Raw genomic sequence first — 22,644 nt, 5'->3', positions numbered from 1 at the left:
ATGCTCTATGTTGCTTTATTAAATTGAGCTAATCTAAAAGAGATTTCTGTTATTATATAAAAGTTTAATATTCTTTTCATTTTGTTATTATTTTTTTTTACATGGTTGAATCATATCACGACTTATGAGTAAATAATAATACTTTTTGTGTATCGTTGTTAAAATAAAATATAAAAAAATTGTTGCCTGTTATTTAATATTGTTGCTAGACATTATTTTTTCGTTTTTTTTTTTTGATTTGTTTTGTTTTTTTTAGGAATTAATGAAAACGAAAATGGCATATAAAATAAACAAACCAAAAGCAATGGAAGTCATTTAAGCTTTAACTTTTCACAATATACACTAGGTATAACTCGATGGAAAATCATAAAAAATAATATTGAAAAATATTATAAGAAAAAAAAAAAAAACAACAACAAAAAAAATCGTTTCTTCATAACTTATAACCTTTTTTTTTGTTTTCTTAATTTATTTTGCAACCGTCTATTTTTTTTTATAACTTAATTATTAATTTATAATTAATTATTTATAAAATAATATCGTAAAGAGAATTATTAAAAATCTTAATTGTAAATTCTTTAAGTGCAAAAAATTAAAAAAGAAAATTATTTTTTTTTTTTTAGTGCTTTAGATAATTATTATAATCGATAGTTCAAAATAATTTTTTTTAAGTTTAATAATTTAAATTTGTTATTAATTAAATTTTTTAACAAAATAATTAAATATTTTAATTATAAATTTATTTTGTGATTTTAAAATTAATTACAAAAAATCAGAAGCAAAATATATTTATTGCAATTGAATAAGTGAACAAGTTCCGTTAATTATAAAAATTTAATTAAAAAATTTTTATATTTATACATAATTTTATAAAAGGAAAAGGAAATAAAAATTTAAAAAAAAAATCTTCAAAATGAAATACGTAAGTTAATAATTAATAGTTTTTTATTAATTTTAAATAAATTTTGTAAAATTAAAAAATTTTACAATTTTTAATAATTTTGGTAAATTGCTGCATTTTCGTCAAATTAAAATTTGTTGATTTCTTCAATTTTTATTCGTAAATGAAAATTGAGAATAATTTTTAAGAAATTGTTCTTGGCCCGTAGAATAATTAAGTTAATAGTTTGGGAATTACTTAATAGTAAAAATTATAGGAAAATTTGTTAAATTAAATATTAACAAATAATTATAGAATAAAAAATTTTGGAATTTCTTTATCCAAATTAATTCGAGCCAAATTGAGATTTTAAAAATTGCATTAATTTATTTCTCTTCTGTTTATTAATTCTCGTATTAATTTCAAAATTAAGAGATCGTGATTTTCATTTATTTTCATTTATTTTTTTTTTGTTAAAAATTATTTTGAAATCTCATTTACTTCTCTATTTCTTTTTTTTGTTTGCAAATATTTGATTAATATCACATTCTTTTTAGTACGCTGTTCAATAAACCAGGTATTATTTTTTTACAATTTTAATAGTCTTGCGAAAAATTCACAATAGACATAATATACTAAATAAAAAATGCTACCCATAATTATAGAAATAAAGCAAATAAGAAATAGGTGACATATTTTTCTTATGATTATTATTTCAAAAATTTTTATTAAAGGATATTTTTATATGTGTTCATCTTGATTTAAAAACATTTTACAATTAAATAATTGGAATGATTTCTGTTCTTTGATAAAATACATTTTAAAAATATTTTATTCGAAAAACACAAGAAAACAAACACAAACAAAAATAAAAATAGAGTGAAACACTAATATTAAAGAGGAAAATAGTTAAAAAAAAATAATTTATGCTTATATAATAAAAGGGAAATCAAAATGTGTAAAAGAAAACAAAAACTAGTTTCAAAAGTATTAATTAATTAAGTATGTGCATGTTAGTAAATTCAATCAAATTAAGTAATTAATTAAATTAATTAATTGAAGTAATTTTTTTAAAATATTTATTTGATTTTTTTTTTTTTAACAATATCAATTATTATTGATTTTCATTCAATTTGTTTTGATTTTTTAATAAATTAATTGAATATTTGAATTGTATATAATTATACGGATAATTATGGTATTTGATTAAATAAGTGTGTAAATAAAGGATGATTTTGTAGATTGAAAGTTGAATGATTTTAATGTTTGTTATTTACTGATTTTTTTTTTTGAAAAGAAAGTAATATGTATTTTAAGATGAAGGTATTATAAAAGTAGACGAGTATTATAAAAGTAGAATGTATTATAAAAATATTATAATATTATAAAAATATAATGATATTCAGCATTTCAGGCAGAAAGAATTTGATAAAAATTTATTATTTTATTGCAAATTGAATTTCGTATTTCGGATTTACTGACACTGTTATTTAACTTAGTAAAAAAAGTACACATTATTTTCCATATACAGGAGGAAGGAAAAAATTTTTATCAAACTCAACTCAAAATAGGAAAACATAATAAAGAAACGAAGTGCTTTAAAGGAAGTTTTTTAAAGAAATATTCAGAGGACGGTTATAAATAAATTTCATATACATTGCTTTAATAGTTTAAGCTATGTTCAAAATTTTTAATATGAAATCAAAGTAAAATATGACTTTAAAAAAAATTAATTATAAATATAACAGAATAATAATTCTGTAGCGTAAATTATATCCTTAAAATAGCCTAAAACCAGGAAAATAAAATAGTAAATATCAATAACGTTAAATATTTAATATAAAACTACGGTAGGCTCGTCACCTACCTAGTAAACTCAATGACGTAAGAAACTGGTGTTCACGGTTATCTACAATATCGTGTATCAGCTTTATGCTCCTCCCAGGAGCGAAGTAGGAATAATAAAAAAAACAAAAAATCCCCTTATATGAACAATATGAAATTTCATTTTCGAGATTCCAATTTACGGGTAATTCTTGACTATCAGAATCGAATATAACAACCTAAATAACTAACAATAATGAATAGAGTTTTAATTTTTCTGCATTAATATATGCTTACTTTTACAGTACTTCTCCCATATCCGTGTGTACAATTCATGAATAAATAAATAGGCCACAATTTTTATAATTTTATTGACATTATAATACATACAACATTTTCTTTTTCATTAAATATTGAGTAGGACTAATACAATTTGATATAATAAGGCTCAATATAATTTTAAGATTCATGGATTTCTTACTAATTATTCGCGAGTTGAACTTGAGGTAGCAAGAAATGTTTAAATTGATTATTGAAATATTAAAATTAATCAAATCGAGTTTTAGTCTTTTTTTATAATAAATAGGTTCGACTCTTAGGATTTTAATTTAATTAAAACTTTATTATGTTATTTTATAACAAAATAATATTTAATGTGTAGGTAATTAAAAAAATTCTATATTATTAAAGCATGTATGTTATAAAACTATTGGACACAAACAACATGCAGAATGTGAAGGCATATATGAATTTTTTTTTTGTTAAAATGTAGAGAAAATCGTATTAATTATAAAAATAATTTTAAATTTTGAATTATTAATTAATAGAGGATATTACATTATTACTACTATATATTTACATAAATCAAAAAATTATTGAAGCATATTAAATTAGTGAATTGGAACTTTAACTTATACACATGTTTTGTCCTCAAATTCATATTTTTTTAATTATTCTTATAATATACGCGGTTATCATAAATCATATTGAACAAATTAAATTTCAATAATAAATTGCAATTTTTTGGTCTATAATAATACAGGGTTGGCTTATTTATTTCAAAATATATATGAATATTTTTAATACATATACATACATTTTAGTATTTTATATATATACATAACATATACACATAACATTGATAGTATTTATTAAAAAAAAAACTTATCCTTGAATTGTTTCTTGATTTATATAAAGAAAAAAAACAAAATAGGATAGGAAGTCAAATTCAATCAATTTATGTAAAATATGTGGGAGGTTTCTAATAAAGTTCTTAATATATGTGAATATATATTATGTGATTTAAATATATATTTATAGATTATAGATATAGGTAAATGTTATTAAATGCTAATTAGAAGTTGTCTCTAAAACATTCCATATGATTTTTTTTTCAAATTCCTGAAGTATATTGCATAATGAATTAGTCATTTTATTTAGTTCTCTTAGATTTATATATATACATATAAATCACATGAAATACTCTTTTATTTAGTTATTGAATACTTGGAATTTTAAAGTAATTTGAACTCATTCGATTTTTTTGAGATTTTTATTACAAAATTTAATTTATGTAGCAGACCTTTTACACGTCTGCGTACTAGTTGAAATTCAAATAGTTTATTTTAAAAATTTGTTATTATAAAAAGTATGTATTGCAATACAACTCACCATATAGGTATAGGTAAAAAATATTAGCAATATCCCAAATCTAGAGGAATTTCAATCAGAAAATCGCCTGAAACAGAAATAATAGTTTCGAATGGCTCAAATTTCAAGATTTAAAATCATTTTAAGAAAAATTTTAAGATCTCTAATTAACATTTGAACAGTATTGAACCATATTTGTTTGAATACGAACTACAATGCAAGAGATTCAAATACACCTATATTTCAATTTTATTGACAATATTGTATTGGATAGTTTTTCCTTTTGTTACCACAAAAATTATTACTCTAAATCCAATTGAATCTAAGATTTTTTAATACATGTTTGATTTGTTACTTTAATTTTTTAAACAATTTATAAATTTGATATTTCTGTTTCAGTATTTATCCAACTTTCTTTATTTTAAAATCTTAAGTAACTATATTTAATTTTATTAATTTAGGTAACATTTATTATGTATTATGTACTTTGTTTTCTATAAAAAGTGACAATTGTGAAAATTAACGTGATCTACAAAATAATAAAAAAAAAAAAAAAACAAAATGAAAGGGAAAAAATATAATTTTTTCCATTATGTTTTACAGAATCTTAAAATTTAGAAATCATTTTATTATTTTCCCAATTTAAAATGTTACATAAAAAGGTGTGTAGTTTTTCAAAAATTTTTTCAAAAATTTTCAAATATAAATATGATTTTATAATAAGTAAGCGAGTAGAAAATGAAAATTTAAATATACAAACATAGTACATATATGCCACATATACTCATATATAAATACATGTAAATATATTTTAAAAATCTGTTTGCAATTTTCTCAACATTATTTTTTTTTTTGTACAAATTATAAGATTGGACATATTTATAATTTCAATACAACTTCCTATTGTGAAATTACAGTAATAAAACTATTATAAAATCTCATATTAAACTTATAATACTATTTATATTCTGTTATATTGTGTTAGCCTTTTGTCAAATTATTAATATACGTTTAAAGACAATTTTTGTTTTTAATTTAAACTTTAGACCGCACCAAATTACTATTATGTCGTACCAATTATCTACAGTATGTACATTCCATTATAATTTTAAAAATTTATTTCAATAAATTTATTAAACAATTTACTATACAAGAGTTAAAATTAAATCATATGCCATAGTATGGCATATTACATGTACGCAACGGTTTAAAAAAAAACTCGAAATAAATGAAACACAAACATACCGTATATTATTTAATAAGTGACTTTTCATTCATGATTTCTAATTCTCTTTTCTCAGTGTGCTATATACATACATACTTATTTTAGCAAAGCTACTTTTTTGTCATAATTCATATTAGTCATAAAAATATGGTAAAAGTGTTAGTATTATGAGAAAGAAATTTTGTATCAAAAATTTTTTAACAGGAAATTTGGGAAAATCAATTTAAAAATAAACGTGATAGGCTTGAATTTAACAATTAGTGAATATTATTGTCACTTGATAAGTAAAGAAATAATAAGATCCCCAAGGAATTTTGCGTGATCTGAATATGAAAAATTTGTTTAAAATCTACGTTTATAAAAAACTCAAAAACTTCTACACTTGACGTATGCAATTTTCAACTGTAATTTTGAATTCAATTCTGTGAATTTCTTTCTCAATATATTCAATATTTTCTACATATTTTCCAAAATATTGTTATATTACATGATATACTGTTATATTTTCGTATATACAAATTAAGATTTGTATATCTAGTACAATTCTTGTAATATGAGAAGTACTACTTAAATTTAACTGAAGCGGCAACTCTAAATTTGTATTATAAATTTTAATATCAAAATATTTTTAAATATAATTCATAATACTTATGTATATTAGCAACAAAAAGTATTAGCTTTAAAAAAAAAAAATTACTTTAATTTACTGTTAACTGTTATACATATTATATAGTACATATACATATAATATTGCATAAAATTAATCTAACTAAATCAATAAAATATTTTTAGTTAAGCCTTAATTTATGGTTTTTAAATGATTGCTATGCGTATTGGCAATCATTACACACTTCCCAGCTAGAAAAAAAGAAACAGCAAAAATAAAAATAATTGAATCTTTTTAGCAATAAAAGTGAGGTTTTGAGGTTAAGTTTCTTTTTTTTTTGTGCGAAATCAATTTTTAAAATTCAAGTTCAAAGTCAAAACAAGATTATGCGGTATTTCAAGAAAAAATTTTAAGAATTTTTTAATTTCACGTTTATTAAAAGATTATTGTTGCTATTCCTAAGTGGATTAATCTATAAAAGAAAATTTTAATGATTACATACATACATAGCAAAAGATTAGATTACGTAAATTTATCAATAATTTAAAATAATTATTGCTACAAACTTAACCTTTTATCATATACAATTAAAACGAATTATAATATAGAAACTAATAGTCTTATTTATGTTAAGGAAATCTATGGTTTTTTTCTTAAATAATTAAGTATAAAATGAGTAATTAAAAATGTTCCCTTTGATAATTAAAGTAATTATAAATTGCAACTATGAAATTAAATTTAAATTAAATTTATTAAAATAAATTGTGATTTGCAACCAGGCCATGTAAAGTAATTTGACAATGAACACTTGAAATAATCATAGTTCAAAAATATTTTTTTTTTCATATTCTTTCTATAATAATACTCGCATGTGGCACAAAAATTTATCCAAGGTATTTTAAAAATCCCTTAAACTTTATTGGTTTCTTGAAAATTTCGCATTTACTTTGCCATTATAACTTGCGTTTATTAAAATAAATCAATTGTTTACTATAAAAAATTTAAATTTAAAGGGCCTGATCATCAAAATAAATTTTTAAAACAAAAAAAATAAAAATATTTGAAATGCGAACTTATTCCGCAAAACTTTGAGACATCAAATTAACTTTTTGGGAATAAATTATATTTAAATTAAATTTAAAAATATAAACAATTATTTTTAAACTTAATTTCGGCTCGGAATTATTTAAGTGAGCCAGTATTTAAATTACTTCTCTTATTGTATAACAGTATGTATTCAATGAAAATAATTTTAGTTATTCAATTTCTTTATCAAAATGTCCTCAGTTTTAAATATAAAACTCAAAATTTCCTATACTTATTTTCCTATACAATCACAAACTAATTTATTACTTACTAAAACAATTTCAAAGATCAATTTCAAAAAAATTTTTGTCAACTTCAAATTTACTAAATATCCGTTTATGTATACTCAAACATCTACTTACATATAAATAAATCAATTAATTTTAAATTCTACTATACTTACCAACATATTTTCAATTACATTATTTTATTTTATATTTATTTTACTAATTTAATCAATTTTTAATCTAACTATAATTCTTTCAAACACAAACTATAATATAATATATCTTGTATAACTAATAGGATAATAAGTAACTTGTCAATTTTTTTTAACAAATTTATTAAAGCATAGTTATTAAATTAAAGTTTTATATTGTATTATTGAAAAAGGTTTTGAACTCAATTTAGTGACGCCACACCGCCTTTAGCAATTTAATTTAACTTGATATGTCAGATTGCGCTGAAGAGTTAATGATAGTATATGCCATACATACAATAAGGAAAACATATATAAAATGTGTTTAAAGTAAACATGTAAACAAATTGAAAGTGTGCAAGCAATAAATTATACTTAAATAAAATATTAAACCGTGAAATAAAATCACTTTAAAAATAATTTTTTTTTTGTATTATAGAATTATAATTTTGTGTATTTTTACAATAATATTTTGAAAATAAAATAAATTTTTATTTCAAATAATTAGATTAAATTATATACTATCATAATATTCAGAAATATAAGAGTATAATCGGTTTTCTTTTCTGTGTATAATAGTAATACTACTGTAATTAAGTAATTTAGAATTAGTAGATTTTGAAATGTGTAAATAGATAATAATAATAAAAATATGAGAAAATAAACATTTCAATTAATAATCTTATGTTCTTAGATCAAGAGATTTTGAGAATAAATTTGTTTTCTTTTTGCTTCCGACTTCTGAAGGTCATAATTTATTACAATATTTCTCATAATTTTTTTATTCATAAATTTTTGCATAATATTATGTTAATTAATGCCACGAAATGTAAACTAATAGTTTTTGTATATACAAAAACTACTAACATGTGTGGGTATAAAAATACAGTTATTATTGTTCTCTCTGCTATTCACTCTTAAAGATATGTACATAAACAAATAAACTTGCAATTTTGTGAACAAATGCTCATGAATTCTCCTCAATATCAAATTGTAACTTTTCTAGTTCGAGCAAATATTTAGATATGACAAATTACTGAAATGAGAAGTCCAATCAATTTTTTTACCTTAAATATTAACTGTTATACGAGTTTTAAATTTTGGTAATTAAAATTTGTTTGTACCTCTTCATCCTTCCAAGTTATTATTCCTGAATATTTAACAAAATATATAAATTGTCAGTATTCTATCTCGTCTAATGAACTGCTATAAAAGCAAGAATGTAACGGTAATCGTCATTGCACCCAAATAACTACCCTCACATGGAATAACTACTAAAAAATTAAAAAATCTGTAGTAACTCATTCTAGTTGTATAGTAAAAATTGAAATTGACAGAAAAAAATGAGAGCAAATTAAACAAATAAAATTACAAAAATCTTTATAACTGTTGCTCAATTGAGTAAATTTTTAATTCAGTTTTGTTTAATGCTCCGTTTTCCTACTAATAATGCTAATTGTTTTATCTGAAAGGTGTTATATTATGAAGGTGTGTTGCATTATATTATATATGAATTAAAATTAAAGTACATACCCTAATTTAATATGAACAAAATAAAAACATTCAAGGTTCATTAAAAATTACACTAGAGCGCCTTACATATTGCACCCCAATTAAACATTAAGAGATTGAGAGAAAAAAAATATTATTTTAATTTTTTAAAAAATTTGGTTTTATTTCGACTTTTATGCTCTTAATAAATTTTATAGAATGTATGTAGATACATACGAGTATGTATTGCATTGCAATTATTCATAAAAATTTAAAAATTTTTACAGATACTCGTAATATGAAAAACGTAAATTAATATATGTGTGCATGTATGTATGTATTTATGTAAAATAATTGCTCATAAAATTATGTTAAATGTTCCGCGGAATATAAAAGTATAATATGGTTTAATTAAAGAACAAAAAATTTTCTTATATACGAGTGTACATATATAACGCAAAATATAATATGAGTAAAGTATGCATATGTATGCGGTATGCAAATTTATGAGTATAATTATGCAAATGCCTCTATTACTTCATTTTCTTCTTTTAATTATAGCGTGATATTTAAAATTCTATAGAAAAAGAGCCGAATTTTTTTTAGTTAAAAACTTTTGGGCTTATGAGGAGTAGAATTTCTTGAATGGAGGAAAAGGTGCATATATAGCGTCAAATACAAATTAGGGATTACCCCCTAGTTGGAAAACTACTTCACTAAACTTAATGGCATATATTTTTGGACTGCGAAAAATGTGCAGCTGTTGATTACAATATCAAACGACAATTAAATGGCTGGTTACAATCTATATTTAAATTTAAAAATATGGCATCGGTCGTGAAAGTGTGAGTTGAAAGTGTAATTAATTTTAAAATTCAAGTGATTAAAGTATTAATCTAAAGACAGACTCAAGAGATCGTCATTTGTTAAAATCATTTGATTGTCATGCGATTTGTAAAATAATTTGTAAATAAATTGTACTTTTTTATATTTTTTGAATCAAGCATATATGTATGTAAATATAAATTTGTGTCCGAAATTTCTTGAGCAAAAATGACATGATCAATTTTTCTTGAAACCCTTGGCTTCGCAGTTTGTTTAGCAGGTTAGTACTTAAATTCGGCACTGCATCCGGCAAACATAAATAATACAAATTTTACAATGTATTTGTTCCGCATTTAATGTTCAAATTTTGATTGAATAGTACTGACATTACAATCGCACTTAAGCTATTATTTATACGGATTATTATTTACACTTTATGCATATGATGCTATTAAAATAACAATATAATAATATTATATTTCATTTAAATGTAATATTTAAGTATATATTATATTTGTTTACAATGCAACAAGCAACTCTTATACGTGTATTGTTATATTTTTTTTTACATATATTGTAATACAATTTTTTTTTTATTGTTACAAAAATTGTAATTTCTTGGCATGACCTTTGCCTTAATACTAAATTGAGCGTTAAATAATTAAATAATAATAATGATTTGCCGCATTATGTTTAGAAAAAATAGTTATTTTATCTTCCGATATATAAAAAAAAAATATTTATACTTAGATTTTTGTTTTTTACAACTTGCATAAAAACTTAAGTACCCATTTATTGTGTTGTGTGATTGTGAATATTAAATGTGCATGAAAATTTTTGTAATTATTTAAAATATTGTTTATAATTTCTGTATAAATATTTTCAAATTGTTATTATAAGTAAAGTTTATGTTCTCTTTAAAGAATTTTTATATATATATATATATTTATAATAATAGCCGGATATGACATTGAATACTAAAATTCAATAGCAAATTAATGACCTATATTTAAATATATACTCGTAATATAGAAATATATTATTTATGTATATACATCGATTTATTAATAAATTCAAATAGATTTTTTAAAAAATACTTTATCTTTTTATGATAAATGAACTATAAAAATTTAAAGTATATTTATGTTCTCGTATTTAGTGTTCTTAAAAGTTTGAATATATTTTATTTATGTCGAGCTATAATGGTACTAAAAATACCTTAGATAAATTGCCTTAGAATGAATTATGAGTAGGTATACATTTAAAACTATAATAAATTGAATTGAATTAATTGGAATGGAATTATGCTTGTATGTAATCGCTTCTTTTATTATTCTAAATTAATGTCATTGAAATTCCTATACAGAATACCATAGTATGGAATAATAGGTATAATCAATTTTTAATATAGAATCAAATCGAATCGAAAGTGATTAACAATTGCATTCAGTCTTTAAATATAATTTTAAATTCAATTTGAATAATAATGTAATTTCATCTAAATGAATTAGTATACTTGAATGTTAATTTAAAATTTAACCTATTCCTAAGTACATTATACAGTACGTAACTTGCTCTAATAAGTATAATCATTTGACATCATCCATGATGCGGATTCATATACATACATAAAATCGAAATTATTACAAATATGTAGGTTAAAATCAAGAGGAAATAACTTCGTTTTTGAGTAATTTTTATTGTAAATAAGAAAAAACATTCAAAATGTTTGTGGAAACGCATCGAAATGGAAGCAAATTCCGGGCAACTATACATCTGTAAGAGAACCATACGAAATTTTCCCCTCCTACCAAAATAAAAAATCAATTTGACGTTCTGAATTTTGGTACAATCTGAATTTTTAACGAAAGTAAGAATGTACCAAAATCACTTTGTACCATTATGTCAAAATCAAGCGAAATTGACGTCAACTTGACTTATTTTTGCAGACTAAAATTTCAATATGCATTGAAAGAGAAACTTTATAAGTGGAATTTTTTTTTGTAATTAAAGATATACAGCTGACTAAAGTAGAATAACCAGTCTACATTATATTTTTGATTACCAAAATGTTTAACAAGAAATAGATTGCGTATTTTGCTTAAAAATTTGCAGTTTTGGTAAACGCCCTTTCTCTTACTTTTTAGCCCATTTTCACCTTTAAAATTTGAAAAACTTTTGCTTTAAAAATTCACTTTCTAAGAGCCAATTTCAATAAATTTTTTTATTGGGAAAATATTATTCTTGGTAATAGGTGTTATATAGTACGAGTATGTTTTAAATTCTCACTTAAAATTCTATGTTATTGTTTATTCAAAATTCCAAAAATAACTATTTATTACTCTTCTTATTGTTAACATAAAAATATTTTCAACAAAATCTTCTTGTTTAATATTCAAGTTGTCGATTTTAATTGAAAACAAAAAAAAAGTATTGATTTACAGACGGTCGTGTTAAAAATTTACACAATCCTAAATTACATTTACAATAAATTTCAAACCAATACGATTCATCTGTTGTTGAAAATGTTAAAATGAAAAACTCTTGTATAAAAATATGTAATCATTAATTTTCTTATAAGACTAACACTTTATTGTTACAAAAATTGCAAAAATACTAATCCTTAAATAGGTTGACTTAAATATTTTTTAACTTATTTCAACATTATTTTGTAACATTTTTAATATTCACTTGACTTTGATGCAAAGCTCAATGCTGTCTATATATTCAATTTTCAATTAATTCAAAATCTATAAGTATAAAAATAAAAAAAAAGAAAGAATTTATTCTTTTCTCATAACACTCTTAACAGTTTTTTCATTTTTATTTTTTGGAGTCTTAGATCATATACTCGTCGTACAAAATGGTATATTAATAAAACTAACTTAAGAGCTCTATATACAATAAAGAATTTTATTGAAAAACGCAACATTCAAAAAAATTTTAATTTATTTTATACATCATTCTGTATCCAGCTATTATACAAATTTGGTTGGGATTTACAAAATATAACAAAGAAAACAAAAATACGTACAATATTTGTACAAATGGTTCATAGGTACTTGTACTTGTAATTTAACTTGTTAAATTCAAAATCTTTGTTTGAAAATTTTTATATTTCATATATATAACAGTAATAGTTATATTTCTTTTTCTGTTTTCTCAGAAGCTAATAATATATATAAATATATAATTATATAAAATAAAATATATAATATTGTATACATTGTTGAATTTATTGTAATATTTGGCTCACATCATCCTCCATACTGACATTAGCATATCATACTATTAAATTATATAAAAAAAAGAAAAAAAATTCAAATAGTAACAACTGTTGCTAAACGGAATTCACCATTCAAAATGATTTATGCATTTGAATAACGATGAAATAAAAAAGCGAAAATGGTATAGTTTCTATTTTTATATTCTTGTAAACTTGCAATTCAAACCATAATAATATTCATTCGTTACGAATTATAACAGATTTTTTAATAAATAACAATAATTCCAATACATGTATAGTAGAAATGTATGGAAGTATGTTAGGGTGACCATTATCATACAAGCAGAAAATATTATAACAAAAAAATATCAAACAAATCCGAACAAACCAACAAACAAATAATTCCTTATATAAAATCGGAAAAGTAATCTGTATAATAAAAATCATAAATCATAACATCATAATATTGATAAAGTTAAATTAATTTGTTGAACACCTGTTAACACATACGACGAAATCTAAAATTTAATCTGAGTCCGGTGAAAATCGTGTACTTAAGCATTGCTTGATATCAGACTTTGTCTGATTTCAAGTCTTGTTTGTCTGAAATTCTAACCTTTGTCAGATAATTCCAGTCTGTCATGTAAACATTTATAGGACTTTATTGTAGATTTATTCACAGATTTTGTCGTATATGTATAAACAATACCTTATATACCTACTTATAGATCTTGCTAAACAATTATTTTATTTACATTCGTGTATTACCACGGATTCTCTACAAACTTTTTGTACGTTAAAAGTATAAAGTTAAGCATCAAGTAAGCAAAGTGTTTTAGATATGAATAAAGTTGGGTCAAACCAATGGTTTGTATTGTAGCACTTTTCCCTTCAACAAGTGAAAATTCTGCTTTTAAATACAGTCTATGTATACCTATCACACTATTAAAATTATTTTCATTCATATACAAAACTATTTCTAGGATTGTATATATTTAGGATGATGCATACATGCAGTCTTTGAAATAAAGCAAAAATTAATATAAAAAGGGGTTAACATAATGTTCGATTTTAAGGTTTAATTGTGTGAGTTAAGAAAAATAATTATATTTTTTAATGTAATGGAATTTACCGTTAGCTTTTTGCGTTTATAGAAATGTTAAAGTATTGGCTGTCAAAAATTCAAATTTTGCAAATTTCAAGAGGCGATAACTTGAGAGGGGGTGAAGATGAAGATGAAGATTAATTATTTGTTAATGTCTAAAAGCCCCTAAAATTTCAAGCTTCTACAGGCTGGGGTCTAGAAGAAAAACGAAATCAAAAATTTGGAAAAAAAAATACTTTAGATAACGGTAAATTTGAACGGCCATTTTGTTTTTCTAAAGTTTAACTGTAGTATACCGCGCTAGGGGAAGCAAGCCGCTGCCTCCAAAAATGCTTATGGTTTAACTGCAACAAATAGTTAAAAAAGACCATTTTTAAGGTTTTGGGGGGAAAAAATTTTGTTCTACAGAAACAAGTTTCTAGTGAAGATCTATGTACATACCAAATTTCAGCTTTCTATCTTCAAGGGTGTAGAAGTTTTATAAACAGACACACGGACAGACGGATGGACAGAGTGAAACTAATAAGCACTTTTTTCAAAAATTTTTTGGGAAAGTGCTAAAAATGATACAATGAAAAAAGAGTTTACAATATATTAAAAAAAAAGATGTTACTGATAAACAGCGAACTGATGGTCACCCTAATATAAATATAACAAATATAAGATCATTTCTAGCGATAATGATTTTTACTTTTTATTCCTATATACTTACAATATTGCATATGAAATGTGTGCAATTTGATTCAAACTCATAAAATCCTAATAAAATTTCATTGGGATTTGAAATCAGATAAGGAAATCTTTAAAATCTTATATGCTTTTTTTATTTTCTTTAAATATTTTAACAATTTTAAACATTAACTATAATATAAATAATGTAAATCATATACAAGAAAAAATTTTACAAAAAAAAAAACAGAAAATATTAAGAAATTTTTATTGTAATATACTCAATAAGCTCTTGTTAATTCTAAATCTTTGATCTCTGACTCATTTCATTTAAAATTTAATTAAAAAAATATTCTATTTCTATTAATTCACAACGTCAGTCTATATTTATTCAATTAGTAATTTTCTTATTGAATAAAACATTTCTTTTTTTTAAGTGTTAACATTTCTTTTTTTTAAGTTTTGAACTTTTAAAAAATAAAAGACGTGGTTGGTTTTAATGAATTTCTATATGTTTAATTTGGAAATTTTGAAGATAGCTCTAAACAACTTAATTTTTAATATAAGCTCTAAACAACTTAATTTTTAATTATTTATCACAAAAATTGCTAAACTGGTGTTAAATTACAGTTTTAGATATTTTTTAAAAAGTTCAAATATTTTACAATTTTGCCTCCGAAATTAATTTCAATAAAATGATCAAATGCTTGTGTAGAATACTGAATAAATCATTTGAAGAGCCCGAATTTTTCAAATTTAAACTAAAAACTACAAAACTTGTCTCAGGCAGTTTGCGTTTGTGACCACAGACTCTATGTTTTAAAGCAAAATTAAGTAAATCAAAAAAGAGAAAAATTATGTTGAGTGTAATTGTCTAAGTTAATTAAACAAGAAAACTTTTTTAATTTTTGAATTTTCTTTGTACTGTCATTTAACATTTTAAAATAATAACTTGCCTTAAACGCAATTTATTTTTGATTAGGGCGCATATATACACATATACATGTTAATTGTAAATGAATTACTAAATTTATATCCAATAATTTTCAGTTGTACCTTCAGCAATAAGCAACTTTTTTTTTTTTATTAAAAATCATTTAATTTTTAATTGAAAAATCTATGTATTTTAATTCAAAGTAAATTATTCAAAGGTATGCAATTTGCTTAACTATATTGCAATTTTCCTTTAATACTTATATATATATTTTTTTATTATATATTAAATAATTAAATTATATCATATATGTTAACTCAACAGGTCAATTGTTTTAATTTGTTGATGGCTGTTTTTAATTGAGTTTATTGTAAAAATACCATTTAGAATTTTTTTTTTTAGTTTATATGGAAAATTATTTTTTTTATAATATAAAATAGTCTACATAGTTGTAATTGATTTTCAATCGATAATTTACTTGTACATTTTTTGTAATTTAATTTATCATGGTATAATTTTACTTTAATTTAAATTATACATGTGTATATGGTATAATACGAGTATAGCCTTAACAAATCGTTAAATAGAGAAAACAAAAACTAAAACGTTTAACAAAAATATGCTTCCTTCTATACAAAAACAAAAAAAATTGAATTTTCTTGAAATTTTTTTAATGTGATTTTCTAAAAGAAAATTAAAAAAAAAAAATTAAATTCATTCTAATCATTGTTTTTAGATTTTAAATAAAATTACAAAAGCCGATTTATTTTTCTATTTTTAACAAGACAAAAAAAATTTGCTTTTAAATTTCTCAAATTAAAAAAAAAATGTATGATTTGCAAAATTTTTAAGTAATTTTATTTCGTTAAAGTCATGTTGTATATGGTTAATATGGACTGTAGAGTTAAAAAAATATTAATGTATGTAATGTATGAAAAAAGATCTGTGGCATTAAGGAAAAATCAACTTGAAAATTTGTAGAATTTGTGTAAATAATTTCAAAATAAAATACAAATTTCGAATTCCTAATGTAATTTTTCCAAAACATAATTTATAAAGAAATCTTTAGAATTCTATTTAACTTACTTCTAATTTGAATATTTTAAAATAGTCCTAATTGAATCAAATATTATTGGATTTTAGATTTGAATAAAGGTTATTAAAATATATGTATATATACATTGCACTATCTTGACTTTGTTTTAACTTACACAGTTTCGCCATATCACCATAGACAAATGCATCATGCACTAATACGAGTATTCAATGGATAATTAAGATTTTAAATTTTATACTGAAATTCACTCCGAATGTTACATTTTATAATAATATCTACAATTTTATAGATCAAAGAAAAATAATTAGTAGAAAATGTTCAATGTAGGTATGTGAATATGATTTTTTTTGTCTTTAAAATTTAAATTAAAAAAAAATGTCAATATTACAGACATATTCTTTACTAAATAAGAGAAAATATTAATTGACTGAATAGCTTTAACAATTTAAATATGCCACTATTAAGAATTGCTATTTTAATATTTGTAGAAAGAGGATTTACGCAGCAATAAAATGAAGATTGTAAAATTTCGGTATATTTTTTGAAAATCTCTTCAATTTCATGTTCAAGTATATTTTTAAAGAATTTCGTTGGTTTTTCTGCTGACTGGAGAAGCTTTTCTAACATTTTACAATACATATACTTCTTTTATAGTTCACGCTGTGCTTAATTATCGAAGATACTGCAACTATCATATGTCGCTTACTACTTTTGAGTATTGTATTGTGTATCAAAAAATATTTAAAAGGAAATGTTTAAATGCACTAAAAGGTGCGAGCAAATTAATTCTAATAAAATTGCTTAAATTTTGTTTTTTCCTTACATTTTATATAACAAAAGCATTATCGAAAACTATAAAAAATTATTTGTTGACTCAAGGTTAAAATTTTTAAAAGATTCATTTCAATTTTAAATTGTAAAGCAAATAATATTTTAATAATGGTAAATTTAATCTCATATAGTGCATATAATAAAATTAGAAATCTGAAATACGAGTAATAAATGAAAAACAATAGTTTTTTTTTAAATGTCGATTAACCAATTTGATATTAATTTTCGTTGGAACAAATTGAATATTTAATAAGTAGGAAGCCTGTGGCCAATATTTTTTTCAAAGCAATTGATGTAAAAGCAAAATACTTCTTATAGGATTTTAATATTTGTGCATACATATGTTAATAATATTAAAAATGTTATGAAAATAATAACAATACAGGTTATAATACGAACTCTGAAGTAAATCCGCTTAATTTTCCATGAAATTCCCAGTGGCCAGATTAGTTCCTTAATAATAAGTACCTAAAAAATGTACCTGAGTAATACCAATTTTTAGTAAAAAATGTCAGGTCAGTTTGAATTCGATTTGAATGTATTACATAGAATTTCATTAAAACTAAATTAAATCAAAAAATTTTTGCAAAATATTCCAGTTAATCTCGAAAATTCCGATACATTTCAATCTGCGTATTTTGCTAAATTTATTTGATAACCTTTTATTAACTCTCTTTATAAAATTTACCGAAAATTGAAAAATTTGTTTTAATTTCAACAACAAATTGTTTTATATTATGTAATTTGTGGCCCCAAATTTTATGCAAAAGAAACTTTAGAAAAATAAGAACATTTTAAAACTTTAATATTTTATCTGTGCGAAAAATTCAAGCCTTAGAACATAAATATGTGTAAGTTCATATTTATCATTGTATATTATATCTAACAAATTATCCACTCCTTATATAACAAAATGCAATAAAATAAAAAATGAACTTGAAATAAGAGGAAATATAAAAATCCTAAATATTTCACCAATTCTTTTTTTCAATTTGATCATACAAATATTTTATACATTCATACATACATATTATTATTTAAATTTTTTTTTTTTTTTTTTATCCTTTTCAAACTCCAGTTGAGGAGCATAGGGCTTCGATTAAACCTCTCCATCTCTCTCTATTTTGGGCGATAGATCTTATTTGTGCCCAAGTTTTCCCCACTGCTGTTATTTCTTTATCTATCGTTCTACGCCACGTGTTCTTAGGCCTACCGATGCTTCGCCTACCCTGGGGATTCCATTCCAATGCTTGTTTGGCTATGGACTGCTCTGGCCTCCTCAATATGTGGCCTATCCATCTATATTTCTTTTTTCTGACTTCTATTTCTATCGGGTTCTGCTTGCACAGGTCCCATAGGTCACTATTTCTAATTCTATTGGGCCAGAATATTCGACAGATGATGCGGAGGCACTTATTTGTGAAAACCTGCATTTTATTTATGTCTTTCTTGTTAGTGAGCCAGGTTTCACTGCCGTATAGCATTACTGATTTGACGCAAGCGTTGAAGATCCTCAGTTTAACATTCCTGGAAAGTTGCGTGGACTTCCAGATCTTCCATAGTCTAGCAAATGCCGCCCTAGCTTTCTTGAGCTTGTCTTCAATGTCAGCGCCTGCCCCGCCATCTGAACTTATAATGCTCCCCAGGTATGTCACGGAACCCACATCTTCTATTATTTCGCCATCAATTTCAAATTCTTGATGATTTGTTGTATTTATTCTGATGGTCTTTGTTTTCCGCGTGTTTATGTGTAGGCCGACTTCCATTGCGCACTCTTTCAGTTTGTTTAGTTTTTGCTTCATGTTTTCGTATGTGTGTGCAAGTAGGCATACATCATCCGCATACTCCAAATCATCCAGGGTGTTGAAGATGTTCCAGCCGATTCCATTTCTTATAACATTCGTTTTCCTCATGATTTCGTCTATCACTATATTGAAGAGGACTGGCGACAGGGGACAGCCTTGCCTAACTCCCCTCGTTGTTGTTATTGGTTCACTTAGCCTTCCCTTGTGGAGGATCTGGGCCTCTGCGTTTTCATACATTGCTTTGATAACTTTGATTATCTTGTTAGGGATTCCCCTCAGCTCCAGAGCTCTCCATATGGCGCTTCTATTTATGGCGTCGAAAGCTGTCTTGAAGTCCACGAATGCCATATAGAGTGGCGAGTTGAATTCTTTAGATTGTTCCACAATTATTCTTATTGTGTTAATGTGCTCAGTACAACTTCTTCCTTCTCTGAAGCCTGCCTGTTCTTTTCTTAGTCGTTTTTCTATGTGATCTTTAATTCTTGAATGTAGGATGATGGCGAGTATCTTAATAACGGCATTGAGTAGTGTAATGCCTCTCCAGTTGCTACAGTTGGTCAGATCACCCTTTTTCGGAAGCTTCACAATGATGCCTCTCTTCCATTCTTTACATATGTTTTCAGTTTCCCAAATTCTCCCTATTATGGGCTGTAGTGCTCTAGCACATTGTAAGGGGTCTGCCTTCATTAATTCAGCTCTTATGCCATCAGTTCCTTCAGCCCTATTGTTCTTCAGTTGGGCTATGGCCTCACAAATTTCTCTGGATGAGGGTGGACTAGTGTTTATATTGCAGCGTTCTTCATTTCGACTTGCCCAGATTTCTGGCTGGAATTCCGGAAGTTGTGTGTTGGATGCTTCATTGAAGTATTCGACCCATCTTTCAATTTGTCTTTGCGTTTCAGTTAATATGTTACCATTTTTGTCTCTGATAGGATGTTCTTTATTTAAATTAATTGCAATAAAAAATAAATCTGATAATTGTTGTATAAAAATAATCAAATTGAATTGTAAAATCGGTAACATGCCGTGCCATAATAATGCCACTATTGTGAATAAAAAAAAATTAAAATATATGTAATAAAAAGGAAACAAAAAGACATAATTAAATTAGACGCTAACAATATTGTTGTATTACATAAGCGTTTGCAATAGAACTATAATGATGCAGAATGCATTCATTATTTGCAACCGTTTATTTCAGCAAATTAAAATATTTTTTAAAAGAATACCAATATTTTTTTAATGCATTTTTTTAATTGAATTTTCTTAATTCCTATTCTACTTAATTAAATTTTAGGGCTACCAATAAAATTAATCCATTATGGGGAATAAATTTTAATTGGAACTGACAACTGTAATTATATTTAAGCAATAAAATTTATATTATTATTTTATTTCTAAAAATTATAGAAATTTCGTGCTAATGAACTGAACTTATTAAATAAAAATTTATAAAATATTTTTATTTTTTTCCATATAAAACTCTAGGAACTCTGCTATTCCTTAAATGTTCTTTGACAAATTATAAAATACGAGTCGTAATTCACAAAAACTCTTTTTCATTTTGTATTAAAATTGATTGAGAATATTTATTAAAAATATTAAATAAAAGAGGGTTGAATTCATATCGGCAGATCTTACTTTAGTCTGAAATTGTAATGGGTTTTGTGACAACACTGCAAAAAGCAGATCGTTTTTGTGTAAAAAAAACTTGGCAAGATCTTCTCTCAAATTGTCAGCATGAAAATTAATACTGCCAATAATCAGAAAATGACATAATCTAAAAATACAATTGAAAAGCTATAATTATAAAGTGAATATGAAGGAATCAATGTCAGTCAATAAATTTCAAAGGCTTTATTTAATATTAAAAAATTTATTGTCATTTGTGCTATCAACTGTTAGTAGAGCTGATTTCTTCAGTTTTTAAATTCTCTGCTTTGTAATACCGCTGATAGAAGTAGAATTAAGTTTTAAGATTTGCCAACAACACCATCTGTTTAAATTATATAAAGGTAAAAATTGACTAACTTACAATTCCGAATTTTACTGGATCATTTACTTAAATGCAAAAATTTCAAATACTAAATTGCATTACGTACTAGTAAATTAAGAGTTTTTGCCTTGTTGCTATATAGCTCTATGCTTCAACCTTAATTTAATATAGATAATTCATTACAAGATGAGAAATAAATTTACACATACTCCTAGAGCGTTCACATAAAATAACAAGTACATATATGTATATTGTAAATTAAATTTTATTATGTTTCGATTCCCTGAAGTTTTTCAATTATAAAAATATTAATAAATTTTAAGGTGTTGAGTAAAATACGGTCTAAAAATTTTTCACACATTTTTTTTTGAATAGAATTTTAAATTTTTTATCGATTTCTAATATGCACATAAAATTTATATATTTTTCTATAAGAAAAATTAAAACCAATTTGTATAACAATTCTAGTTTTTTTTACCTTGAAAATTTTTTAAAAGCATTATCGCTGTTTTTTATTCTTAGTAATGAAAAACAATTTGAGTTTTACAACATCGCTCTTGCATATTTATCAATAAAACTTCCCGTGAATCTATTTTCTGGTTTAAATTTGATAATGCGAAAATTCATTTTAACAATTTGTTCCACTGATACCTTTTTATAAATTGTTTGCAGAATTCATAACAAATGTTGAAATTTATCAAATTTTTCAAAAATAATTTATAATTATTCTATGTTTTTTCATTATTTGTTGTTTTGATATCAAATCCAAATAAAAATCCAACATTTTTTTTATTTTAACCAAATTGGAAGATAGATTTTAATTAAAAAATCATAAATTCTTTAATAATGTTAAGAATCTCCACTCCAAAATCGTAAGCCAGCGGTGACGAATATCTACCATGAGCACAAATTTGATATCAACTTCTGTGGTCTTGTCGAGAAAAATATATATTTGGCGCATTATGAAAATTTGCCAAATAGATAGTCTATTTTATAATTTTAATGGATAAATGGA

At 23.5% G+C, this 22,644-nt stretch overlaps 1 protein-coding gene across 1 annotated transcript in view; it reads left to right on the top strand.

Moving 5' to 3' along the window:
* Positions 1-687: 687 nt before the first annotated feature.
* Positions 688-22,644, top strand: part of LOC129609491 (uncharacterized) — a 33,247-nt gene continuing 11,290 nt past the window's right edge. Inside the window, exon 1 of the mRNA XM_055521421.1 lies at positions 688-922. Coding sequence (XP_055377396.1) covers positions 914-922 — 9 coding nt within the window. The 5' untranslated portion in view covers positions 688-913. The remainder of the gene's footprint in view (positions 923-22,644) is intronic.

Source organism: Condylostylus longicornis, unplaced genomic scaffold (assembly GCF_029603195.1).
Source record: "Condylostylus longicornis isolate FDR11 unplaced genomic scaffold, ASM2960319v2 ptg000004l, whole genome shotgun sequence".
Taxonomy (NCBI): domain Eukaryota; kingdom Metazoa; phylum Arthropoda; class Insecta; order Diptera; family Dolichopodidae; genus Condylostylus; species Condylostylus longicornis.
This window is presented reverse-complemented; position numbering and strand designations above follow the sequence as displayed.